We start from the raw sequence: 23,084 nt of genomic DNA, 5'->3' as shown, positions 1-23,084 counted from the left end.
CAATTCTATTTCTCTTTTTTTCTCTCCTTTTTATTTTTCTCTTGAACCGTTGCGGTTCTATTCCATGTATGGAAAATTTATTGATTATTTTTTTCTGCATCCGCTGGCTTTGTTTGTGGTTAACACAAGACCATTATTGTTGTAATTCACCAATTACAACTAAGACATGTGGTTTTCTAAATGGCCTGACCTAAACACGATCCAGTATTTTGTACTTTTCACGAATTCCTCAACTATACCAACTCGCATAACGTTGGTTTAGTTTTTTTTTCTCTCTTCCTTTCTCTTTTCTGTTCTTCTCCACGCTCTCTCGCTCGCTCTTTTCTCTTCTAATTGTGTATCAATAATTTATGTTTACCGTAGAAATTAAACTGTGTTTTTTTTGTGTTCGTATCGTAGAGAACCGTAAACAAATGAATTAATGGCAGAACGCAAATATAACCAATCCGTCTATAGAATGATGACAATTATTGTACGAAGTCACTTGGTAAATATTTTCTTTAAGCCTTATCATCGCCATGCCAAGTTCATCGAAGAGAGTACAAGAGCTTGTTGTGATGTTCTCATTCTTATTCTTGTTAGTTTTATTTTTTTCTCTCTTTAATCGTTCGTATTTCGTTTTGTACGGCTCTGCTGTGTATTGCATTTGTCGCATGAATTGTGGATGCCGGTAAATTATTGTTTGTAATTATCACACTGATACATTGGCTACAAATGTGCTACAAAATGAGTTCAAGATGAAGCTGCGTCTCTTTCTGCTGTTGCTCTCGAGTGGCCTGTGGCTAAGTGATGGCCTGTTTTTTTTTATTCTCTCTTTTCTTATTTTGAATTTATTTACACGTAAAATTATCGATAATCAAGTGATTTACACAGCAGCAGCTCATCCGATGGAAATTCAAACTAAAATAAAACCTAAGTCGTCGACGAAACGGTGGACAACTGTAGTTTCATGCATATAAAATCACGTTAGAGATTTGCCTATATCTAACGACTTGGACGATGACGACGACGAAAAAATGAAGTGTCATGGGCTTTTGAATAACAAGCTTCGACTTGACCACTTTATTGCTTCTATCAAAACAGTTAACTGCAGCGTTGCTCGCTAGAACCGGATGTTTTCTTGTCTACGCCACTCTTACGATTTTATTGATTCTTTATCTAAATTTTCTCTCTCTTATTTTTCATTTCATGTGCTTACAAAACACAAAATCAACACGTCATTTAATCAGATTTAGTGAGGCAATACTTTGGATCAGAACACATAATCAATAACATTTCAAAAGGCTCCGCCTTAAAGATGCACGTTAACCATTACTCGACTTAATTTATCGCGCCAAATTGACTAGAAGCAAACGGTCGGTCGATCGGTCGATGCGGAAAACCCAATGGCAAAGTCACGTCAAACTATCAAATCAATATAATTATAAATAATGAAAAGTCAGTTGAACGACGGATGAAACCATGTTTTTCGCTCTATCTCTCTGTCGAGGCCGAAGAGATTTTAAATCCCCGTGAATAATTGCACCAACGCATTGCATCGCCATTGAATTTATATCGTTTTTTCTTTCGTATTTTCTCCTATCTTTCGCTAACTTATAAATATTGATTTCAACAAGATGTGCTGTTTTAGGGCAAAACGGCTCGCATTACTGTTTCTTACGCTTCATTCAAGTGGAAAAACCTCGAAAAAAATGGATCAATAAACCAAAGCAAATGCTGATGATTTGTTTACGTCTTGCGTACAGGTTTTTCGATTTGTTTTCTTCTCTCTCTCTCTCTCTCTCTCTCTCTCTGTGTGTGTGTATGTGAGCGTGTGAGCTTGTTTGTATTTAGGAAATAGTATTGGAAACATTAAGTAATCGGAATAATTCCTGCGGCGCGTTACGTTTAAATTATTCCATTATACCGGTTATATTATTACATATATGCGTTACATGTTCGCATATAAATATCAACTCTCACCCGTTTAAATATTAATGCGTTGCATGCAAGTGGCTTATTTTCGGTTGTCTTTACATGCGCGCACAAACGTTGACAAATGAAATGAGCCAAGCCTTAGTACACACACACATAAAATACCGACAAATGAAACTAAATCACAGCATTTGGAGAATTCATTTAGCTCTCTTCAAAACCGTTTTATTTCGTGTTCTTTTCATCATTTTTCTTCGAAATTGAAGCAACGACAAGTTGCTCCATTTAATTTATTATAATTTATGCGCTTTACAACCATAAAATTCACAGATGCTCAGTTCAAGTGTAAGTGTACCAACACACACGGTTCTCTCTCGCGCGCCCGCGACAAAGGTTGAGGACACACGTTTCAAATGGCCCTTGAAAGCATGAAGCTTTTTTTTCCTCTTCTGCTTCTCTCTTTTTTTCGGGCGATTATAGTGTTTTTTTTTATCGTCGGTTCACTGTTTAAGTACGCTTTTCCTCTGTATAGGATTGTTGTTGTGTGTTTGTTTGTTCCTCTCTGTTTACCGCAATATAGAGGAACTGAGAGAGTGAGTTCAAAAACGTTGTTTTTTTCGCAGCACATTGTTAATAATGAACCGAACACAACATTGATCTCGCGCGATCTCGCGAGAGCTCTTTTATTCGATCATGCACACTGCGCCATACAAAGTGTGGAATATATCTGATAATTGTAATTTTTGAAGTACAAATGGTAATTGGAGTGGCGCGTTCTTATCTCTCTGACTACCTTTATACGTATGTACTTCGTTTTTGTCCGCATATATATTCATTCTTTGTTCAAATAACGTTTGTGACGTAAATGATCATTCGTTTAGTTGACAAATATTATTACATGTAAAACCAAAGCGTGAGCAACAAAAAAGCAGAGACAAAAATTTGTCTAAATTATATGAAATGAATATGACGAATTGAATATTTAACGTGCCATTTCAGTGCAATTCATGATATATGGCCACATTCAATATTTAAGCGTTACCGTTGAAATTGAACGGCACACGATCGCATTGCTGCCATTTTATTTTATTGCCGGATAATTGACACGATATAACATATTGCTGTGCTCTGTACTGAAGCTTTTTTCCGATTTAATTTAGTAATCGAATCGATTTAAGTGTGGTTTATTATCTCTTACCAAACATCTTTGTCCCTTCATAGCTGCTAAATGGTGCTTCACAGTTTCGAACACTTTTATTTCAATTTTCCAAACAAATGGAATATAAATGTGCTATTAAATTGATAGCGCACCTTAAGGTGTTTTATGCGCTCTCAACATGTGAGAAAGTTTTTGCACTACTGTTTTCCAATACGGAATAGCTTTAATGTTCAAGGATATTGCGGATTTATTCTTGAATATTCGTCGCAAGACGTCATCATTATTAATAACAACAAACAAAGTCGCGTGTGTAGTATATGCGCGAATAGTTGGCAATACGCAGAGCATTGGCTCATATATATATTCGAAATATACATTCATCGATACTTATGCACGCATCATGTAACGTCGCCGAAGACCATTGATTTTATTAAAACGGGGTAAGCGCGAGTGCGAGCTTTTTAGCCCATACACACTCACACACTGTATGTGATTCATCTCTTTCGGAACTGGAATAAGAGAATTGAATTAAACGCGACGAATATGTCGAAAAGCAACAAAAGCAAAAGCAGCAGCAACAACAAAAAAAACCATAAACGAATCATAATACGTACCGGTCGAAATCATACAACTTATGCCTGAGCATTTTAGTCAGAAAATTATATTTAATTGCTGAACTCGAGTGATCTCGTTCTTATCGAGACCAGCCGGACGGACCGATCAACCGACTGAATTCATTAAGTTGTTGCCGTGCTTGGTAGTCGAGATAAAAGACCTTATTTATTGATTCGACAAGTAATTCGGTGGAGTACAATCGTTTACAAATTACAATTAGTGGGAACAAACAGGGATTGGAAGGAGGAAGAGAATGAACAATAAAATAAAAAAAATACTTCAACACAACAAGAGAAGTGTCACTCACAAATGGCAAAAAAATAACAAGGCAATCATTTTTTTGTTCGACTTCTTTTTTTTAGCAAACGTGAGACAAGGCAGAGCATTTGAACATTTACTGCTTGCAAATGAGCAGAGATAAGAAAATATTTTATGGGATCATAAAGTGAATCAACAACTTTCCAGACGAAACAGAGAAGAAAAAAAAAGACAAACGGACTCCAACACACACACAAACACACAATATTCTCACTCTTGCTTTAAATCAATCAGTCAAATATCATTGCGAACGGCCAAAGGCGAAATGGTTGACTCTCGCAAAATTTATAAACACATGGCAATGTGCTGGGCCCGGTAACAGCACAACGCTTGCGCTAATCAATAGTAAATCGCATTAAATAATGCGATAGAAACACAACAAACACTTATTGGAGGAGATTTTTTTATTCGCTTGAGCATGCACAGCCAGATGAATTGTGTGTATAAAAAAGAAAGAAAGAGAGAGAGAGAGAGAGGGAGAGAGAGGGAGAGAGAGACTCAGCGAAAAGCTGGAAAACTTCAAACACAAGCGCGTTGATCGTTATCACCAACTGGGAAGTTTATTATTTGGGTAAACATATAAATTCAACAGTATCAGATTAACTGTGATTGCCTTGTTTCGCTCTCAGGTTTTGATTGTTGTTATTGTAGTCGCTTTTTTGCATGATTTCGATCGTTCATCACAACACACACACACGAACAGCTCAATGAATACTTTTTTCTCTATTTTGTTGCTAGCTAAATGACGCAATGTTGATGCTTTGCAACGATGAATCTATTACATTTGCATTCGATTTAATTCCTGGTGTTGTGGTGATTCCTTATGCTAATTCTAATGTACACTTTCCATTTTCTCGTCTCTTCATTTTATTTGTTTTTATGTTTAGGAAGGATGTGCAAATTTCTGCAAGTTTTCAATCATAGAACGTATATACTATGTGTTTCTATCTATTTATGCTGAGTTTTTTTCCGCAACGATCTAAAATGGAACACTAAAGATCAACGCACTACATTCGCAGTTGGCTGGGATTTGCTTTTACTTTTCAATTCTATTTTCAGTTACAAAAAAGTCAATGGAGAATCGAGGAAAAAAAAACGATTTCAGCTTGGAGTTACGAGAATCCGTTGAAATGAAATTTGCATACGGAGACATTATCAAAATACTTAATTAGTTCTCACTACCTTTTTGTATTGTAGATGCTGTGTTTGGAAGAGCGGCGATTCTCGTTTTGAAGAAGAATAAAATCTCCCCGAAAAAAAAATGTTCGCTACCAAAATAGTGTTGTTATTCACTCCAAATCGATTTTCAAAGTCAATTTTCCGACAACCAGAGTACAGTAGAGTTGAGTAGACACACACGCTTTTTAATTACATTTACAAAACAATTATTTTGCCCGCTTTATTTCGGTTTCTGGTAGTAGTAGTACATTTACTGCAATCCAATTTTTGTATTCACTTCATTTTTATTTTCATTTACTTTTCACAAATCGGTCTCTCTAATCTATGTTTTCCTTTGTGTGTTTCGTCCCGAGAAAGCAAACAAAAAATTAAACAGAAAATTTTAATCCGTGTGCGTGTTTGGCTTGCAGTCCGAGTGTGTGTTTAAAATTGTTTTATAGATTTGGATATACTATTTGCTAAACAGGACGTTGTGGTTTTTTAAGAAAACACTGCAATTTTAACATTCTCTCGTTTTTTTTCCTCTCTCTGGAGTTTGTTTTGTTGTGTACTTTGAAAAATTGCTGTTAATTTTGCACAAATGATTAAACACGAAAATGTCAGGTTTTCCGTCATAAACACACTGATACATAGACACACAAAAATCGCGGACAATCGCAAACAAAAACCGAATAGAAACAAAAAAAAAGGTAATAATATCTATAACTGAGCTCTAATTTGTTTTTCGTTAGAACGGCGAATTAGTACAATTTTAGTAATACATTAATTTCGCCGTTATTACATTCTATAGCACATATACACACTTTAATTTATTGTCCGAGCACAAGCAAGTTCATTCGCTGGATAAACGTTGACAACAATTGCAAGTGAGATGTGTGAGACAAAAAGGCAGCCAGCTGTCAATATGCTGAAAATGAGATCAGATTTTGAAATTACATTTTTTTTTTCTCTGGCAAATTTACGGAAAAGCACCTGATTTTCGGAGTTTATTACGTTAGAAAAACATATGTTATTTTGAGGATAGAAAAAATATTCTGATTTTGAAAAGTGTCAAGTGAGTTGCAGTTAAATTAAATTTGTTAAGAATGAAATGTGCGTTTTTGCATTTAAAAATAAAATGCATTGAGAAAGGAATGGAACCGGCAATTCATCTTACTTGCACTACAAAAACACCAAAAACAATCTTTTGTTTTGTAATTTTATCGGTGTCACACTCTCAGAGAGACAACAACCAAAAGTTCACAACAGAGAGACAGAACCAACAAAACAAAGCGCGAAAGAAAGAAGAAACACGATACTGAAGAAAAAAAAACAACGTTTTTACTCTTCCGCAGAATATCACTGAATGAGCGAGTTCAAGCTGTTTTGTCGACAATACCGCTACATAGTCCGACTCACGATGACGATCGATATATGAACACTGAACGAGGAGAGCACACGGCATGCCGCCTGAACAGACTGTGTGTCACACACAATATGCGATGTTCATCAAACGAATACCACATGTATACTATTTGGCACGTGAGAAAATGATTGAGCACTTAGGCACAAACGAAAGAGATGGATGTGTTTTATTTTATTTTTTGTTTCTGTACACACAGAGTGCTGTGCTGGACGCTGCTGTTGCTGCTGCTACTTTTTTTTCGTGTGCTCCATTGTATTCGTTCGGGCTGCGTATTATGGACTTATGTTTGTTCATGATTTTTCGTGGATGTGGTGTGTTTTGTGTACACTGCGGCTGGTTTTGTTGTTGTGGTTTATTATTATATATAATTTTTTGTTTCATTCAGTTTTTCGTGTGTGTTTTGGTTGAGCTTTTTCAATTTTTAATTCATCAGTACACATTTGTTCGGTTTTTTTCATTGCTTTTTTCGTTACTCTGACAGTTGTTCTGTTGCATTATTCAATTTGATTTGTTTTCTCCATTGCCCGTCTGGTGGGATTCGATTTGTTGTGGCTTTTAAATTACCAATTAAGAAACGATAAACGCTCGTGTGCAATGGTTTTCAAGTACTTAATCTTTCGATAAATGAGCAATCGATTCAGCACTTTTTGAAATAATTTTTTTGCTATTGGCGCGGTCGTTACTTTTCTCGTTACTGCTGTTGATTTGTGCTGTACTGAAATTTTGTTTGAATCGGAGCTGTTTAAGCGGCTTATGATAAGAAAAGGTCGGAAGGCTCTTGAATCAGTTGCACCAAACGTCTTGTGAAAAAGAAAAGCATAGCTAATTTGCTCAAGGTCAACACTTGGCCAAAAAAAAGAAGATAGGAAAAGAATTAAAATTTAATTATTCATCCAGAAGCAGATACTTAATCAATGGAAATTAGTCTAGAGGGCATTAACAACAAGCGCAGTGTTTGAACAGTAATTCATTCTCTATATCACGTTGAATTACGAAGAAAAAAGCACCGACTAAGTCGCACGCATACACACACACACTGAAGTTAAAAAAAAGTGAAAAAAAAAGAAATAATAAAACGAAATATTAGAAGTAAATATTGATAGAGTGCGATAATGTTTCGCCGCACGAAAATTCAAACACGTATTCCAAGGCGCATTTCCTACATTCACTGACGCAGGTTATCGTCGCTTCGCTGTATGCATACATTCATACCGTTTTTTCCGTTTCATGGTTTGCCTTTTATCAATCAAAATCGAGCGAAGCACGTTCCGTTCACAATTTACGGCAATTACAAACATTGATAATGGTAAGTGGTCACAGTGAGGTGTGTTCTGGTCAATTTTAGTAATGATCAAGAAAGCCAAATCCTTTGTCTCTCCCCCCCCCGCATACGTAAAATTTGGCGTCGCATTGGGTTTTAATTTAATTTGATTCACTTCTATACGTACAACGTACAGCTATTTCAATGGGGTATATAATATAGCAGAATATAATGTGTTATTTTTGCGATGACGCTTTAGCTTACGTTTTTGTTGAGTTATTTTCAAATTTTCCATTTATTAGCGAAGTGGTTGCGCTTAATTAGAGTTACAATTTAGCCGAATGCAATGCATTTTGCGAGTTGAATATAATGATGGCAAAATCCATCGGGACGATTGAACATGAATAAAATAAGCCCAATTTACTGCATTTGATTGGTCACTTTGTTGTCAATGAGCCTTTAATGTTGCTCTCATTATGCGTCTGCTTCACAGGCACTGGGCTGAGCGCACATGTAATTGTGATTATCTAACCGATTTATAGTTTGCTATCATTAGCTTGTCCATTAATATTCAATAGATCACGTGACCCTGTCTGCGTATTGGATAGAACCGAGTGTGTAAGATTGCAATGAAGAATGTTTGATTTGTCTCGTTTTGATTTTTGCTGCTGTTCTTCATTTCATTTCAATGGGAATTGTGTGTTATTGTGTTCTCTGTACATCTCGCGTTGAAGTAAGTAATCTTGACAGGGATTTTCACGCGTCAATGTCGTTTGAATTGGATTTGAGATATACACCACTGACGCAAATAGCACATTTCATCTATCGGACTTTCGCACCGTTTTCTCCAACAAACCACATGTCGCCACAATCATTGGATTTGCTGAATAGTATTTATTATTAATGCGCATTTTTCGTTACCGTCTGCCATTCATTTATTTATTTATTTTATAAGCGACGGTGCTTTTTTTCTGTTTGCTTTCTAACAAGAATAGAACACATTTCCGTGCGAATGACTACTTAGCAACAAAATGAAAGAACAAAATGTGTCGTTGAGAATAAAAATGGGATTAGCCGAAACCGCTCATTTACATGTGAATCATTTTTATGTTCCTGGTAAGAGATAGAAGACATATGTCTGCTGCAATGTTTTAGAATATTTCAAGATCTTTATCTTTGCTTGAGATACTTGCCCCATATCTTGTACCAGAAACACAAAAATGATTCGCATAAAAACACGCGGTTTCGGCTAATCCCATTTTTATTCTCAACGACACAAATCATATCGTTTGATTCCAACACATTTTTCATGGTTTATACTTTTGACGATATGTGAAACCCATAGATTTTCCGAATCTGGCATGTGTATTCAGCTCTTCAAATCACAAAGCATTCTTGTGGGGCTTGTAAAACCAAAAAAAAGAAACAAACCAGCCTCCATTAGCATTGATTGAACAGAAAAAAAGAGCTTCACCTGGGGACTGGGAGTGCAATGTGCCATACTTCCACTGTTAACACAAACGCGCACTCGTTATAGATCACTATGTGCATGATTCTCTGTTTCTGCAAGTAGTCCTCAGTTGGCGCTTTATTTATCTCATTCGGCATATTTATACGGTGGTTCATAGAGACTAAGAAGCAAAAAATGAATGTCTATGCCTGATAATTGTCAAGTGATAAAAATGAATGTAGAGATATCGTTTCTTTTTGTTTCCCTGTAAGTTGAACAAGAAAAAAACATGATGAAATATAGACAGCGAAAGTACAAGAGGTCGATATACTTGATCAATCCTTTAAATTCATACCATTGTTGCGCTTTTAATTTTGCAGCGAACAGAACAAAAACACAGCCCGTCACCGCTTTTTTTTTCTACTGCGTATTGTTTTTGTTTGTCACGTCAACCATCCTTTCGTTCGTCGCTCATTTGAATATGTATATTTTTGAAAGCCACGCGCAGTCGAAATTTTTCGGAAAAAATGAACCGGCCGAATGTGCAAAAATCATCGTATCGTAACGCATTCGGAGATTTAACGCATGACAGTGTGATCGATTCACAAGTTATAGTTCGTTGCACTAAACTCAAGTGCTCTCTAGCTTAACAACACTCGGTCATACTTTGATTGTTCCTTTGTGTATGCGCGCGTTACTTTACCTCTCTGTTCATTTGCATTCATTTATATAGAACAAAGTCCACACACACACACCCAACCAGTTGGAAGGAGTTCCCGAGAGATGAAATTATGGGAACAAAACGCGAAAGACACTGAGTATGTGTATTTTTGTGTTAATTTACAACAAAAAATTATACACACATATTGTCTCCAAATTGGCCATATAACTTCTTTGATATCAAATGAAACACAATCAAATCGAGCCGCGCGCTATATTTAGCACAAATCCATGTTTACAGTGTGAATGAAACACAAATAGAGAGCAACCGTGCGTCGTCCCCGTTGCACGAACACTCAAACAAAAACCACTTGGTTTAAGATTTTTAATTTCTTCTTACATGAAAATCGATCAATTGTGTTGATCTTTTGGATAATCGAATCGCGCGTAGAAAAAAAAAATTAAATGTGTCAAAATTTTAGATCTCTGCTAATCATATCATATGATATAATGCGTGTTTCAACTTGAAAATTTCAACTTGATTTTGTTTTGTTTTCTTTTTCTTTTTCTTCCTTCGTTGACTGTTGATTCTTTCTATCATTTTCTTTCTCCTCTGTTTGTTCACTGTGATGAATCTCTATTGATATGGATATTCTCTTGTTATTTTTAAATCGGGAGACATTGTGTGTGAGTGTGTTGTTCGTATTGGGCAATTTTTAAGTAAATATTAATCTCGTAATGACCTTGCTTCGGTAGCAATTTACATGTTTGTTCATTTTGTGTGACACTAGATGATGCTTCTAAATCTGTGAACAGGATGATTTAAAAAAAAGACAACAACAACGTTATGATCATTTAAGTACTTGGAACAGGTTTCTATATGTTGAACGCCGAACAGCGAAAACATCTGCAATCGGAAATAGTTTTTTCTTTCGGTTTTTGTTTCATTCATCCCAGATGATCGCGTTGAGAATATGATTGCGAGTTTAAAATAGTGTCACGTTTTCAACAACGAAGCTTGACGTCATGCCACTCACTCACTCACTCACTCCACTTCAAATGTGAATTTTGCGTGCCAAAGTGCATTTTGACTGTCAGATTATTCGGAATCGGAAAGAAGGCTTCACACTACTAGATGAAATGGATGGCCATTTGTTTTTCGATTACTGCTTTTTCCTTCCTTCCAAAATCGCGCGTGCTGTGGCCCACTTAGAAACGAAAAATTAAATGATCAATTTATTGCCTAAGCAATTTGCGTTAAATGTAAAATCCATTTTCAAAATATACAACAGCGAATATGGATTTTTTCTGAAGCGATCTCTGAACACAGAATGAACAACACCACATTGCTATACATCGCAGCCACAGCCGCTGCTGCTGCTGCTGCTTTTCCGAAGTGAAAACAATATAATTTTTCACACATATCTTAATAGATTTGTGTTTCCATCGGAACCAGTTCTATTTTCCATTTCGTTCGGAGTAAACGTATTTTCCCCGTTCATACGCGTGGCAAGACGGCGGTGACGGCTACGACAACGACCGACGACGACGGATTCACAGTCCCGCGCCAAAAAGAAAGAAAAAAACGTTGTTGTTTCTATGAAATTAAATTTACTACAAATGAAGACACACACACACACCGTTCAATCCAATATTTGTGTTTGTATAAAATGAAAAACCAAACTGAAAAATCATCATTACGCTGCAAGAGCAAATAATTTAAGTTTTGTTGTCGGTTTTCCACTTATTCTCCGTTAATTTATTCGTTTATTTCATTGATATACATCTATCTATCACACGGTGTGTTCAGTTTTTCGCCAACGAAAACAATCTATCCATTATCTGCTATCAGCAAGAAAATTTGAATGCTACGAACGTTAGACAGATATCCATAAATAACCGTTTTGTAGTTGTGTGTGTATTGTTTATTTAAATTTATGAATTTGTGATCATGTGGAGAAAAGATAAGGCATGTCAAAATTGTTTTTCTTTATCAAAACAGCGAACCGCTTTTACATGAAACGGATTCTTTGCAACGAGAAAAAAAAAACCACAGCGAAACGCTACAATACGGGTAAATATTGTGGTTGCAGTCATGTGAGATTTAATAAATCTTGTTTATGTGAATTGTGATAAATTCTTTTATTTGGGCTTTAATTTGTGATGTCGACGACTATGACGACGGCCAAGGAAGGCAAGGAGAAACAGCTTGAAATCATCTCGATAAAAACTGCACAGACCAAGTTTACACGTATATCGCAATTTGAGAAGAAGTTTGCTCGTGATGCGTTTATTATTTGCTCAACCAGAAAAACTTTATCACAAAAATCATCGTCTATTATTAGTTCATTTTGTCGTGTGCCGTCTCTCAAATTCACACCAATAAAGTATATTTATATGACGGTTCCGCTCGACTAAGCATTGAAGGATTTGTTTTTTTTTTCTGGTGGTCACCCAAGAAATTAAAAAAAAAAAAACGGTTTCATGAATGACACAACGCGTTGCGGCTCAATGGATGATTTTCCGTCAAATGTTCCGCTTTCCTTTTTGTTTCGATCCAATTGATTTTCCATTAAAATGGTTTGCTCACAGTGGAGATTAACGAACGGTGAGCCACTGAAATTTGGAACAAACTTCTCATTTTTGATGGCTTTGTGTGCACACGTCATTTGTGTGCGGTTCTATTCGAAGCAAACAAGAGTGAGGCATGGTATTTCGCTCTTTCTCTCTCACTCCTCTCGCGCCATTGTGCAATTGTTAAAATTGCCTTAAATGCACATCGGCACAAGTGCGTCATGGCATACGTGCTAGGTGTTATATATATGCTCAAGTGGTGAACACAAATCGTTCGGCTTTATAATAGGCATAAAAGGAGGCTCCTTAGCACCTTCTTTCGTGTGTTATATTTTTAGTGGAAATCGATTGTTCCATTTAATTTGAGTATTGGCAGGCATATTTATTTTTTTCTGCCACCTGATACAACCTGGCACGTTCAATTTTGTGCACAAGAAAGCCACTGTCTAGTGGCCAATTTGCGCGGCAATTCATCTTCAAACAAACAAACAGACGAGAATGAATCAAAAAATAAAAAAAATAAACGAACACCAAGAAGGGCACGTAATGGTTGGCGCTATAGATTGCGCGGTGTGTATTCTTGTGTTGTTGTTGATTCGCTGGTTGGCTGTGTGTTCGTGCCATCCTAATCTCGAAATCGTGATTTATAACTTTACTTTATCACTTCACTGCAAGAACTGAAGAGTGTAAATACACACACTCACACAAATCGATTGACCTTCGTTTGGAATAGAGCATTTGTGCATTTTAAACGTAGTCAATCAATTGACTTATTGACTTAAATTGAACGTAGATATATTTACATCAATTTGTTCATTGTGTTTAAATTTTCATCATCGAATCCATCGCGCGAATAATTCCAAAAAAAAAATAGGTGTGAATTTGTCAATGCAAACAAACAGCAATTTCTCGCAGCCCTAAATGATTTTCAAAAGGCCAATAAAGTGCGAATAAATAAAACAATTCATACTACGATGACGAATATATGAGAGGGTCGGAACAAAAGCGCTGGGAAAATGAAAAGGAAACAAAAATGAACAAACGACTATGAAATGGCAGAAAAAAATTTACCAACGTAAATAGGCAATATAATCTCCTTAAGCCATTTTTCCATGCCATTTGTTTACGTGTCAATGCATACCAGCCGGAATGACGATTATTGAATTGTCGATGTCAATCAACCAAAGTATAGCGCTATTCAATATTCACTTTCACAGTTACAAAAAAAAAATCATTACCTCAAAACTTTTTCACCTCATCGCACCTGCACACAATAAGCATTTGCGCTCGAAACAACCTCAACTTTTCGTTTCAATGCATACAAAGTAATGTGTGTGTGTGTTTTTTGACAATAAGAAAGTTAGATTGAGCATGCAATAAAACGAATGTGGAACAAAATGAAATCTATTGTGAATCGGAGTCTATCCGTGACTATTAAAAATTAGAGAAATTTTCATAATTTTGACACTTGCATTTTATCGTTTGTAGAAATTTCGCGCCAAACACCCGGGATATAAAAGCATATTAATATCGCAATCGTAGTGCACATCACACGCTTTATAAGGAAATGGATAATATATGACACATACCACGCTACTGACAATAACAACGGGAAACCAGGTCATAAACAACCTGTTGATAACGATCAAATGAAAACGAAACCAGTGATTTTCCCATTTGGTGTGTGTAAGACCAAGAACGACGACAACGACGACGACAACGACGACGAGATCAAGATATGTCGAAAAAATCAGACTATTCGATACCGAAACGAAATGTGCGAAAAGTTCGCTTTGAATTACCAACGAATTTAGCCATCGACAGCGATGACAACGGCACACATTTTGGTGCTACCGATTCAAAAAAATCGGACAAGTTTTTACAAAAATATCCAAGTAAATTTGTAGCTACATCGAAAAAGGATGAGAAAAAAGTGCACGGAACGGGCAATTATGTAAATGGCACATTGAGTTTTTCAACAACTGACTATGCAGCCATGCAGAGAAACAATGTGGAAACATGCACAGCGACGAAAAAAGAGACAAAATCCATACCAATCATGTTTCGTAATCAGTTCACAAACGATGCATCGGCGAAAAATGCACGCAAAAATTGCTCCATCGATCAACAGTACTGGGAAAATGCGGTGCATCGACGCGGTATATTGCTGCACGTTAGCTCCGATAATCAGGAGGCAAATAAAATAACATTTCGTACGAGTAAAATGCGACGATACACATCCATTTTTATGGGATCATCCAAATATTTTAAACGATCTCGTAGCCAATTGCTTAACTATCCAAAGACAAAATCACCAAATACACTGGAGCTGCCCACGAATCAACCACTGAAGAAAGAGGATTTCAAACCAATGGAAACGCAATTTGAAAAATTTAGTTATAAGCTTATTCCGACCAAGTCAAACGCCATAAAGCTGACACAAGCGAATTCCAATGAACCGCAACCATCGGATTTTGATGTGCGCGCTTTATCAATCGTTCGCAATGCTTTCAATCAGCAACAAAATGAGCTTCCACATCATTGTACCAGCGAGAATTTAAGCGAAATTCTACAGCTGGCACACAGATGGCAGTCATCGTCACAATCAGTGCCTGCAAGTGATAATGTATCGACACGCGAGTCCAGCCACTCAGTTGAATTTTGCACTTTAAAAAAATTAGATGTAAAAATGTGAGTTCAAACCGTTCGGTTGTTTCATTTTCTCTTGACTCTTTTTTTTCTGGTTTTTGTAGTGCTAATAATTGCTATCATCACTTTTAACCATATTATAGTTTATGGATGTGATTTATTTATTGCATTGCATACGGTTGTTGTTTTTTTTAAATGTTTCTGCAGAATTTATCGTTGTAATTACCGCACCAAAAACAAAGTGTGTGTACGCAAACAAAGTGTAATTGATTCCAAAAAAAGAAAAGAAGGCGCGCGCGACAGAGACACTGCACAGCGCAAATAACACGGACTAGGGCAAACGAGAGCAAAGTCAAAGGAAACGATATTCGCAAAGTAAATCGAGGATATAAAAACAATGGCAAACAAAATAATAACAACCTTTTCTTCATTTTTCTTTTCAAAAAGAAAATTGGTATAAATTTAGATACTTGCCTCCGCAATTTTGCAGGGAAACAAAATAGCGACAGTATTTATTTTTATAGTAAATATACGCGAGGTGAAAATATTAATTGTCTGCCGATTCGTTTTTTTCCTCTGTCTTCTCTGTTATTCGAATATATATTTTCAATTGTTTGCAATGGAAATGCGTAAAATGGGCATACATAAACGGCACTCTCAAACGTCGTACACACAAGTCAAGTGGTTAAAAGTGTGCTTCAGTTTCTTGATGACAAGAGAAATTGGTCAATTTATCCCGTTGTCTGATTTCGTTATTGCGACCAAACAATGCCCACGACGGTGCGGTGCGATTCAGACGTTCAGTGTGTGTGTTTTTGCATCAGTTTTTCGAGTAACTATTGGCCACCCAATTGAACAGTGTGAGATAGAGTGAGAGTGAGAGAGAGAGAGAGAGAGCACAATAGAGAATTCCCCGTTATCAGTTTGGTTGGAACACACACAAAACTAAAACATCCATCATTTCGTCACTGACACCGACTCTCATTCACTATCTGTCTATCTGGTTTTGGTTTTGGTTTTGGTTTTGCATTAATTGCCAAGTGATATACAACAAAATCGGCCCAACGTGCTGCTCATTTGCAACAAATAATCGCATTTGGCATTACGTTTCAATCGAGTCAGATTTCATTGTGTTCGATTTTTGGTTGTGGTAAAACTATTATTAGACTAATTCACAAGATCCTATAAAATTGGCCGTAATTTTTTATTTTCGTATTTTTCTTGATATTAATGCCAGAAAATCTTGACGAGAAAAATGTCCGGGTTTCCATTATTTCCGCGCAAAAAAAAATGTGTGTGTTCGATTTTAACTTCGATTGCTAACACACGTCCATCAAAACGGCCATTTCTCACAGATTCTTCTTCTTTTTTTTTGTTGCTCTGGGTAGCGATTGAAAGTGGTGTTTTGTTTTAGCCATCAATTTTCTTGAATTAGTTTGACGCTGACATTAATGTGCAACAAATCAAAACAACACATAAAATTATTCAGCATTCGTCATAGCTTAAGTGTGAACGAGTCAAAAATATATCGAATCTCGGCAAAGACGTGATGATGGACGAACGAATCGTTTCATTCGTTGAATCGAACGAAAAACCAAGAAAAATATTAAAAGTGTAAATTAACCTCATTTAACTGGTTCACTTGTTAATTTGGAAAATGAACTCAATCCAATAAACTTTAACCGAAAAAACAGCCGTAGTTCTGTAATCAGAACATGAACCGGCAATAAATTTGTACGGAAGAAAATAGCGAAAATATATTTATGAGAGTAGATGTGGAGTGTAGGTGTTGCAAATGTAAAATATTTTTTTACGAATTATTTCGTTCATTCTCTTTGAAGCGATCGCTGCTGTTTATATGAAACTCGATTTTCTATGGACTTTTTCCAATTAATTACTCCAAACGATTTGGATTTGTATTGAATTCGAAGATAAAAGTGTGTATGTAGTTAAAAACGCCAAACAAATTTAATGGAATTGGCTGTTATAGCCTTAGCTGTTCGGGGAAAAGGAAAAATAACAGAAGCAACGAAATTGATGCAAAATTTCCGTCAAAATAAATCTTCTGACACTTCGTAATTCGTGATATTTCTAAAATAGCTTCATAATTAACTGTAAATATGTAATTGTTCTTTCAATTGTTCCAATGTGCGCGCGCGCGCTCGTGCTTTCAACGCATCCGCAACTGTATCCGTAGTTCGAAGTTGCATATTCTAGTTAAATTGTTCAGACACTGACGAGCGCGCACGTGCATAATGACGAGATATTTCAGAAAAAGTGGAGTGTAAAATAGATACAATAGACGATTGCATTTTTGGTTTGGCGAATTGATAAAATGCCGCCCGAAGCAGCGCACAACATTCGAAATGTACAAAGAGACGAGAGAGAAAACCATGAGAATTTAATTTTTTTTTCTGTATTTTAATTGCACAAAGTCAAAGAAAATTAATCACGCAATCGATTCAAAATACCGTGTGATGTTTATCTCTCTCTGTGCGCGATGTTTATTTCTCGCCCCTTTTCCAGACGGAATGCGGTTTCTGTGTGTTTTTTGGTTTTGTATTCGTCAAAGTAAAAGAGTGTTTGTTTACATTTTATCGTGAGAAAAAAAAAATGTTGTATTGATTCGTTTGGGCAGGTTTGTTCGCGGCAAATTTCATATTTTGTTCTTTGTGTACAAACAAGACGAACGAACGAAGGAAAAATTGATATCGATCAGTATGCGATTTATGATTTCTCCTACATACAAAATTGCGCGATTTTCAGAAGAATTTTAACTGTTATTGGGTGAAGGAATTTCTTTAGATTGCGATGTAAACATGCGTTTAGTAGGCATTTCACGATGCATCGAAGGTGAAATCACCAAAAATGATCTTTCAAATTGTGAGCACGTAAACATTTGACGACGGAAGTAGAGTTGAAGGCATCCGATTAAGTTTTATATTTTAAAAAAATTTACGTAGTTGTACAAGCATGCACAATTCACGCAATTCGCGCAATTCGCGCAATTGAAATGAAAGAATACGAAAAAAAGCCATGAGCCACCCAAAACACATGTTGTTCACCGACAATTGATCTCAACATGCAATAAATTCTTATGGCATCGCCTATTCGAAATTCATTTGAGACAGTGGGCCATTTCGTGTGTTGCTCTCTCGTTCACTCACCTCCACCAGTCCCACATCATGTGGGCCACATGCGAACCAATGAAAATGGCACGTGAGAGTGAGACGGGCAACACTGAAATAATAAATCAATATGCACATGGTTTAACGCTTTGCTTATGATCGTTTTGTATATTTTGTCGACGACGACGACGACGACGACGACGACGACGATGTGCGTGCTATATGTTCAATGATTTCTCCACAAACAAAAATAATAAATAATTTGAATTATTTCACGGTTTCTTTTGGCGAATACACATTGTGCGCGCCCGATCGATCCTACTGCATATGAAAATAGAAAAAAAGAAGCACATACAAAAAAAACACACACACACACACATACACACAGTAGTTCGACGAGGTGATCGAAAGCCATTGAGTGATTGAAATCGAAATTTATTTTTTTTCTTCTGCCAGCTACAAAATTTCAAGCTGCTTGATTGCTACCGATAATCCCATTAGAATGCCAATCGAGACGCAATACTGAAGAGAGAAAAATACAAATCAAAACAGAAAATCGATCTTATCTCTACGGCATCGACTCGCATTCTGAATGTGATTGTTTAATTTGTTTGGATAAAACAGAGAATTCGATCAGAATATAGCCTGTCATCGAAATATCAATGAACACGTTGTTAAAATAGAGAAATATATCAGAAAACGTACAAAAATAAGAAGAGAGAGAGAGAATCCAAATAGCATCAGGTCAGTTGTATAGTGCGATCCAGAATAAATCAGGTTTTTATTCAAAGTTCATTCTTTTCGAGTTGATTCAATCGAATCGTCCTGCATTCGCGTTATTGTTGACTGGTTTCTTACTTTTGCTTGAAGACGAGGCAGTGAATTTAATAGGTCAAAGTTTCGAAGAATCACGACCACCGCACAAAAAAATAACTACTTTTTGTCGTGATGAAGTATCAATTATTTAATCGTAAAAATTGCTAAATAATTTGTGCATGAACATGTTTCCGTGTGTTTGGTTTGGCATTAGTTTGTGGTGATGGTCACCGAATCAGTAGATTGTTTTCAATATATATTCAGTTGTCGGTGTTCTTTTCTAACGAGAAGACCGGCCAAATTCACCTGTTCATAAATCCATTTGCTAAATGTCAGCGCACGTAAGATGCGGGCTTATCTGTTGGCATTCGCCAATTATAACTGTGTCTAGTGGCGTGTGCAAGTAATATTAACCGTTCATTTCTATCGAAACATTATTTAAAAATACACGACGTAGCCACACATACAATTCCATTTAGCATCGAAATTGCAACTAATTGAATGTAAATATTTAGAGAGTGAAAAAAAATTGCCTCGAACATGATCCATAACTCAATTGTGCCGTGTTTTCCGTTGCACTTTTGCCTTTATTCACCGCATAAAAATGAATTAATTGTTTTCGTGCACGTCACACTCATCGCCAATAAATACACAATTTTTGTAATGTTCGACAACCACCTTAACGATAATAAAATTTAAAACGTTAATAATTAAATTTAATCATACGTTCCATTAAATGGTCATTTCACATAAAAATTTGCAACATGAACATAAATTTGTTGCATTATAAATGGAGAATATTTCGTTCATGCTTTAAATACAGTTGGTTGGCGCTTGAAAAATCGCAGTCTCTGTTAAAATCACTTTGCTCTTAGTACACCGAACAAAGATAGAAAAGAAAACCAAACAAAAACAAGTGACATCCAAAAAATTTAATTCAAATTGATTTTTTTTTTCTGTTCAGCGCCAATAGTGGAATCAGAAGTGGAAGTGATAGCAACCGTTTCGTACACACCCCGTTGAAATCGACAAAAATGAATAAAGACAAAGTTTCATTGGTGACGACACTGTTACGCGCATCACGAAGCCAAGATGAAGACACATTACGTCATGTGCTAGAAAATATCCTAAGGAATGGCATTAGCGAGGCTGAACTGAATGCCGAGGACTGCAGTGGCCGAGTAAGTGAATGTTTGTGATTTAAATAATTGTTTGCGTTTCAAATTGAGTGTGTCGAGTGTTTGGCGACGGCGGCGGCGGGCAGCAGAGGTGGCAATGGCGCCAATTTCAGTACGTAATGCAGTTGCGAGCGAGACATTTGCAGATTCCATGTCGATAACACACATTGCGAATTGTTTTGCAATGTGCTTGCGCTAAGACCCTGAGCACGCAATTTCATCGGCTTCTAATTTAACTTTGCCTTTTTTTCAGACAACACGAGGTTTTTGATTGATGATTGTAAGTCACTTGATTGACATATAATTCAACTTTCTTGACTACTAAATATTCGAGCCTTGCGTTGTGAAATCGAAATATGCCTTCGTTATTCTGATTGAATAGCGAGAGATGCAACGGAGAAAAATAACAAAATATCAATGCAAACGAAAAAAAAAACATTCAATTTAAATTTTATTGCATCAATTCCTTTGTTCAGTGCATTTATCTGAACTGCGTATATCGGCTGCCACAAGCACTGCATTACGAGACTGAAACGAATGATCCATTGGTCTTGTGAAAAAAAACAACAACAACGAAATAGCACATTTCATTAGGTCGCTCAATGTTTTCAACCTGGAGAAATCCGATTGACTTCAAATCTCTTATTCTTTTTTTCCCTCTTTTTCTATTTTTAAATAGACTGCTTTGTCGTACATGTGCTCCACGAATACTACACACTTTTTGGAAGCATTACTACAAGTGCCTGGCATCGATATCAATAAACCGGACAATGAACTGAATACACCGTTGCACTACGCAGCCGAATGTGGTAAATTTTATTTGGATTTCTGTGTTTCCGTTTTATTTTGTTGTTGTTGTTGGTGGTACATGACTAAGTCCCAGCATAGTAATTGTATCCACGTCGACCGACCGACGAGGGTTGATTTAAATAGCTCGCGGTCATAAAAAGATCGAACTATAAACATTCTTTCAATTTGTTTATTTTAAGAACGGTCCAAACAATTATTTTTTCCTTGCCATAATTTATGTAATAGATATAATCGACGTTCAGAATATTTTAACGCGAAGAATGCGCAACTGGCAAACTCTTGACGTAATTGTGCATTCGATGCTTCAATAAAAAAAAAGAAGAGAAAAAAATACAGAAAGCGAGAGAGAGAGGGAGGGAGAAAAAATACAACCGATAGGATTTCATTCGAAACGCGCGGCCGATGTTAATTCCAATAAAAGCGTGCATTTCATGCATCACAAAAAAGAAATCGAAAATTTATTTGGGGTTTTTTGCTCTATGTTCACGTGTTTTTAGGTCATTTGGGGGCAATTCGATTACTACTCCCACAGAATAAACTGAATATTGACGCAAAAAACATATTCGGTTTTACACCTTTAATGAAAGCTGCCATACAGGGTCACATTCGTTGTGCCAAGACTTTATTATTTGCCGGTAAGGATTTTCTCAATTTATTTTCTGTTCTCAGGAAATAATTTTTTTCCAACAAAAAAAAAACGACAAATAAAAAAAATTGTATTTCCCAAAAAAAGGCTCATCACCCGTTGAAATCGATTACAAGCGGCAATTACGTGCAGAGCAATGGGCTCGATTTTGTGGAAGACACTCGTGTGCAGAATTGATCGAAAAATGGGCGCGAACAAGGAATTTGGACAAAGAATCGTTTTCAATTGCCAAAGACCAAGACAGCCACGATTCGGTGACCGGTCGCGCTCGAGCCAACTCAGCTGTACAAACGATATCCAAAGTGAATATAACACCGATTAAAAGTGATAAAGGTAATTTTGAATAAAATACCATTTTATGTGGAAAAGACATAATTTCTCTCGTTTTTTTTCTCACAAAAAGGTATTCGGTCAAAAATATCCAAAGTGTTTAATTTTGTATCGCGTGACAAATCGAGTAATCAAAATCGAAGCAACCACAGTAGCTCTAACAATAATATCAAGGATTCGTCAAAAACGGGATTTTCGGTGTATCAAAAGGGAATCACAATGCTGTCTCGCTCCGATGGTTTTCTGAACAAAAGCGTTGTACGTCCGTTAGAAGTGCCAAAGCTGGAGGTGACATCGCCGCATAATCAGGAACTCATTCGAAAATATGAGAAGCGATACAGTTTGGGCAATAACGAAAATGCCAAACCACCTGCATTGCCACCGCGTCGAAGTTCAAAACAAATCTTTTAGCTCAAATTTAAAATCCTTATTTCTATCCATCGCTCTCTCTCACTTTCTGTTACTCCGTTTCTCCCTCTATCTTTCATTTCGATGTAGTTCATTGTTATTTGTAAATTTATTATTGTTTCCATTGTGATAATGGCAAATTATGCTTAAAAAGCTGTCAAACATAGTATTAAAATTAAGTCATTTGTTACGTCTAAATTTGTTAAACAATCCATTATATTTTATTCAAGGACCTTTCTCCCCCCCCCCCCCCCCCTCTTTAATTTCTCTCTCCTTTTTTTCGCACACACGACAACCATTTGTTAAAATTGCATTTTGGCATTTAGCCCGAAATGGAATTGCATTCAAATCATGTGCCATGTACTTATCGTGAACCGAACAAATCATGTTAAGAAAATAGATACACCAGACTCGCTTAGCTTACATTATTATCTGAATAAGTTCAAATCAATTTATACATCTCAAACAACAACCACAAACAAATCAGATTTTATTGTAACAACTTTCTTTTATTTTGTAAATTTTTAAAAAATAATAAAGAAAACCGCTGAAATCATATTCAGTTCGGTCATTTATTTTCCGAA

The 23,084-nt window shown here is 36.3% G+C and overlaps 2 protein-coding genes and 1 long non-coding RNA gene across 10 annotated transcripts in view; 1 reads left to right on the top strand and 2 right to left on the bottom strand.

Annotated features, from left to right (window-relative positions):
- The window catches only part of LOC129579449 (uncharacterized), a 19,901-nt gene extending 12,820 nt beyond the window's left edge, over positions 1-7,081 (bottom strand). Inside the window, exons 1-2 of one of the 6 annotated variants that reach the window (XM_055469535.1) lie at positions 7,064-7,081; positions 5,189-6,092 (exon numbers count right to left, since the gene is read on the bottom strand). Coding sequence is in view for 3 of the 6 variants with exons in the window: in XM_055469531.1 (XP_055325506.1) it covers positions 6,510-6,629 (120 nt within the window). In the remaining 3 variants the exon portion in view is untranslated. Of the gene's footprint in view, positions 1-3,112; positions 3,255-5,188; positions 6,093-6,341; positions 6,694-7,063 lie in introns of those variants that run through there. The other 5 variants (XM_055469533.1, XM_055469536.1, XM_055469531.1 and 2 more) reach the window with 5 other exon arrangements.
- The window catches only part of LOC129579452 (uncharacterized), a 27,658-nt gene extending 4,574 nt beyond the window's left edge, over positions 1-23,084 (top strand). Inside the window, exons 1-8 of one of the 3 annotated variants that reach the window (XM_055469543.1) lie at positions 10,967-11,875; positions 11,964-12,035; positions 14,024-15,226; positions 20,093-20,309; positions 20,986-21,115; positions 21,614-21,751; positions 21,850-22,095; positions 22,166-23,084. In XM_055469543.1, coding sequence (XP_055325518.1) covers positions 14,274-15,226; positions 20,093-20,309; positions 20,986-21,115; positions 21,614-21,751; positions 21,850-22,095; positions 22,166-22,503 — 2,022 coding nt within the window. In that variant the 5' untranslated portion in view covers positions 10,967-11,875; positions 11,964-12,035; positions 14,024-14,273 and the 3' untranslated portion in view covers positions 22,504-23,084. Of the gene's footprint in view, positions 1-10,966; positions 12,213-14,023; positions 15,227-20,092; positions 20,310-20,985; positions 21,116-21,613; positions 21,752-21,849; positions 22,096-22,165 lie in introns of those variants that run through there. The other 2 variants (XM_055469541.1, XM_055469542.1) reach the window with 2 other exon arrangements.
- LOC129579466 (uncharacterized) lies at positions 7,260-11,359 on the bottom strand. The gene is made up of 4 exons (XR_008689235.1): positions 9,657-11,359; positions 9,326-9,566; positions 9,172-9,254; positions 7,260-7,433 (listed from the first exon to the last, which is right to left on the bottom strand). It is a non-coding gene; the product is annotated as an uncharacterized LOC129579466 (long non-coding RNA).

The sequence above is a fragment of the Sitodiplosis mosellana genome, unplaced genomic scaffold (assembly GCF_009176505.1).
Source record: "Sitodiplosis mosellana isolate CC-2019 unplaced genomic scaffold, AAFC_SMos_1.0 Smas_scaffold_6226, whole genome shotgun sequence".
Taxonomy (NCBI): domain Eukaryota; kingdom Metazoa; phylum Arthropoda; class Insecta; order Diptera; family Cecidomyiidae; genus Sitodiplosis; species Sitodiplosis mosellana.
The sequence above is the reverse complement of the archived record's forward strand: the minus strand, read 5'-3'. Positions and strand labels throughout refer to the sequence as shown.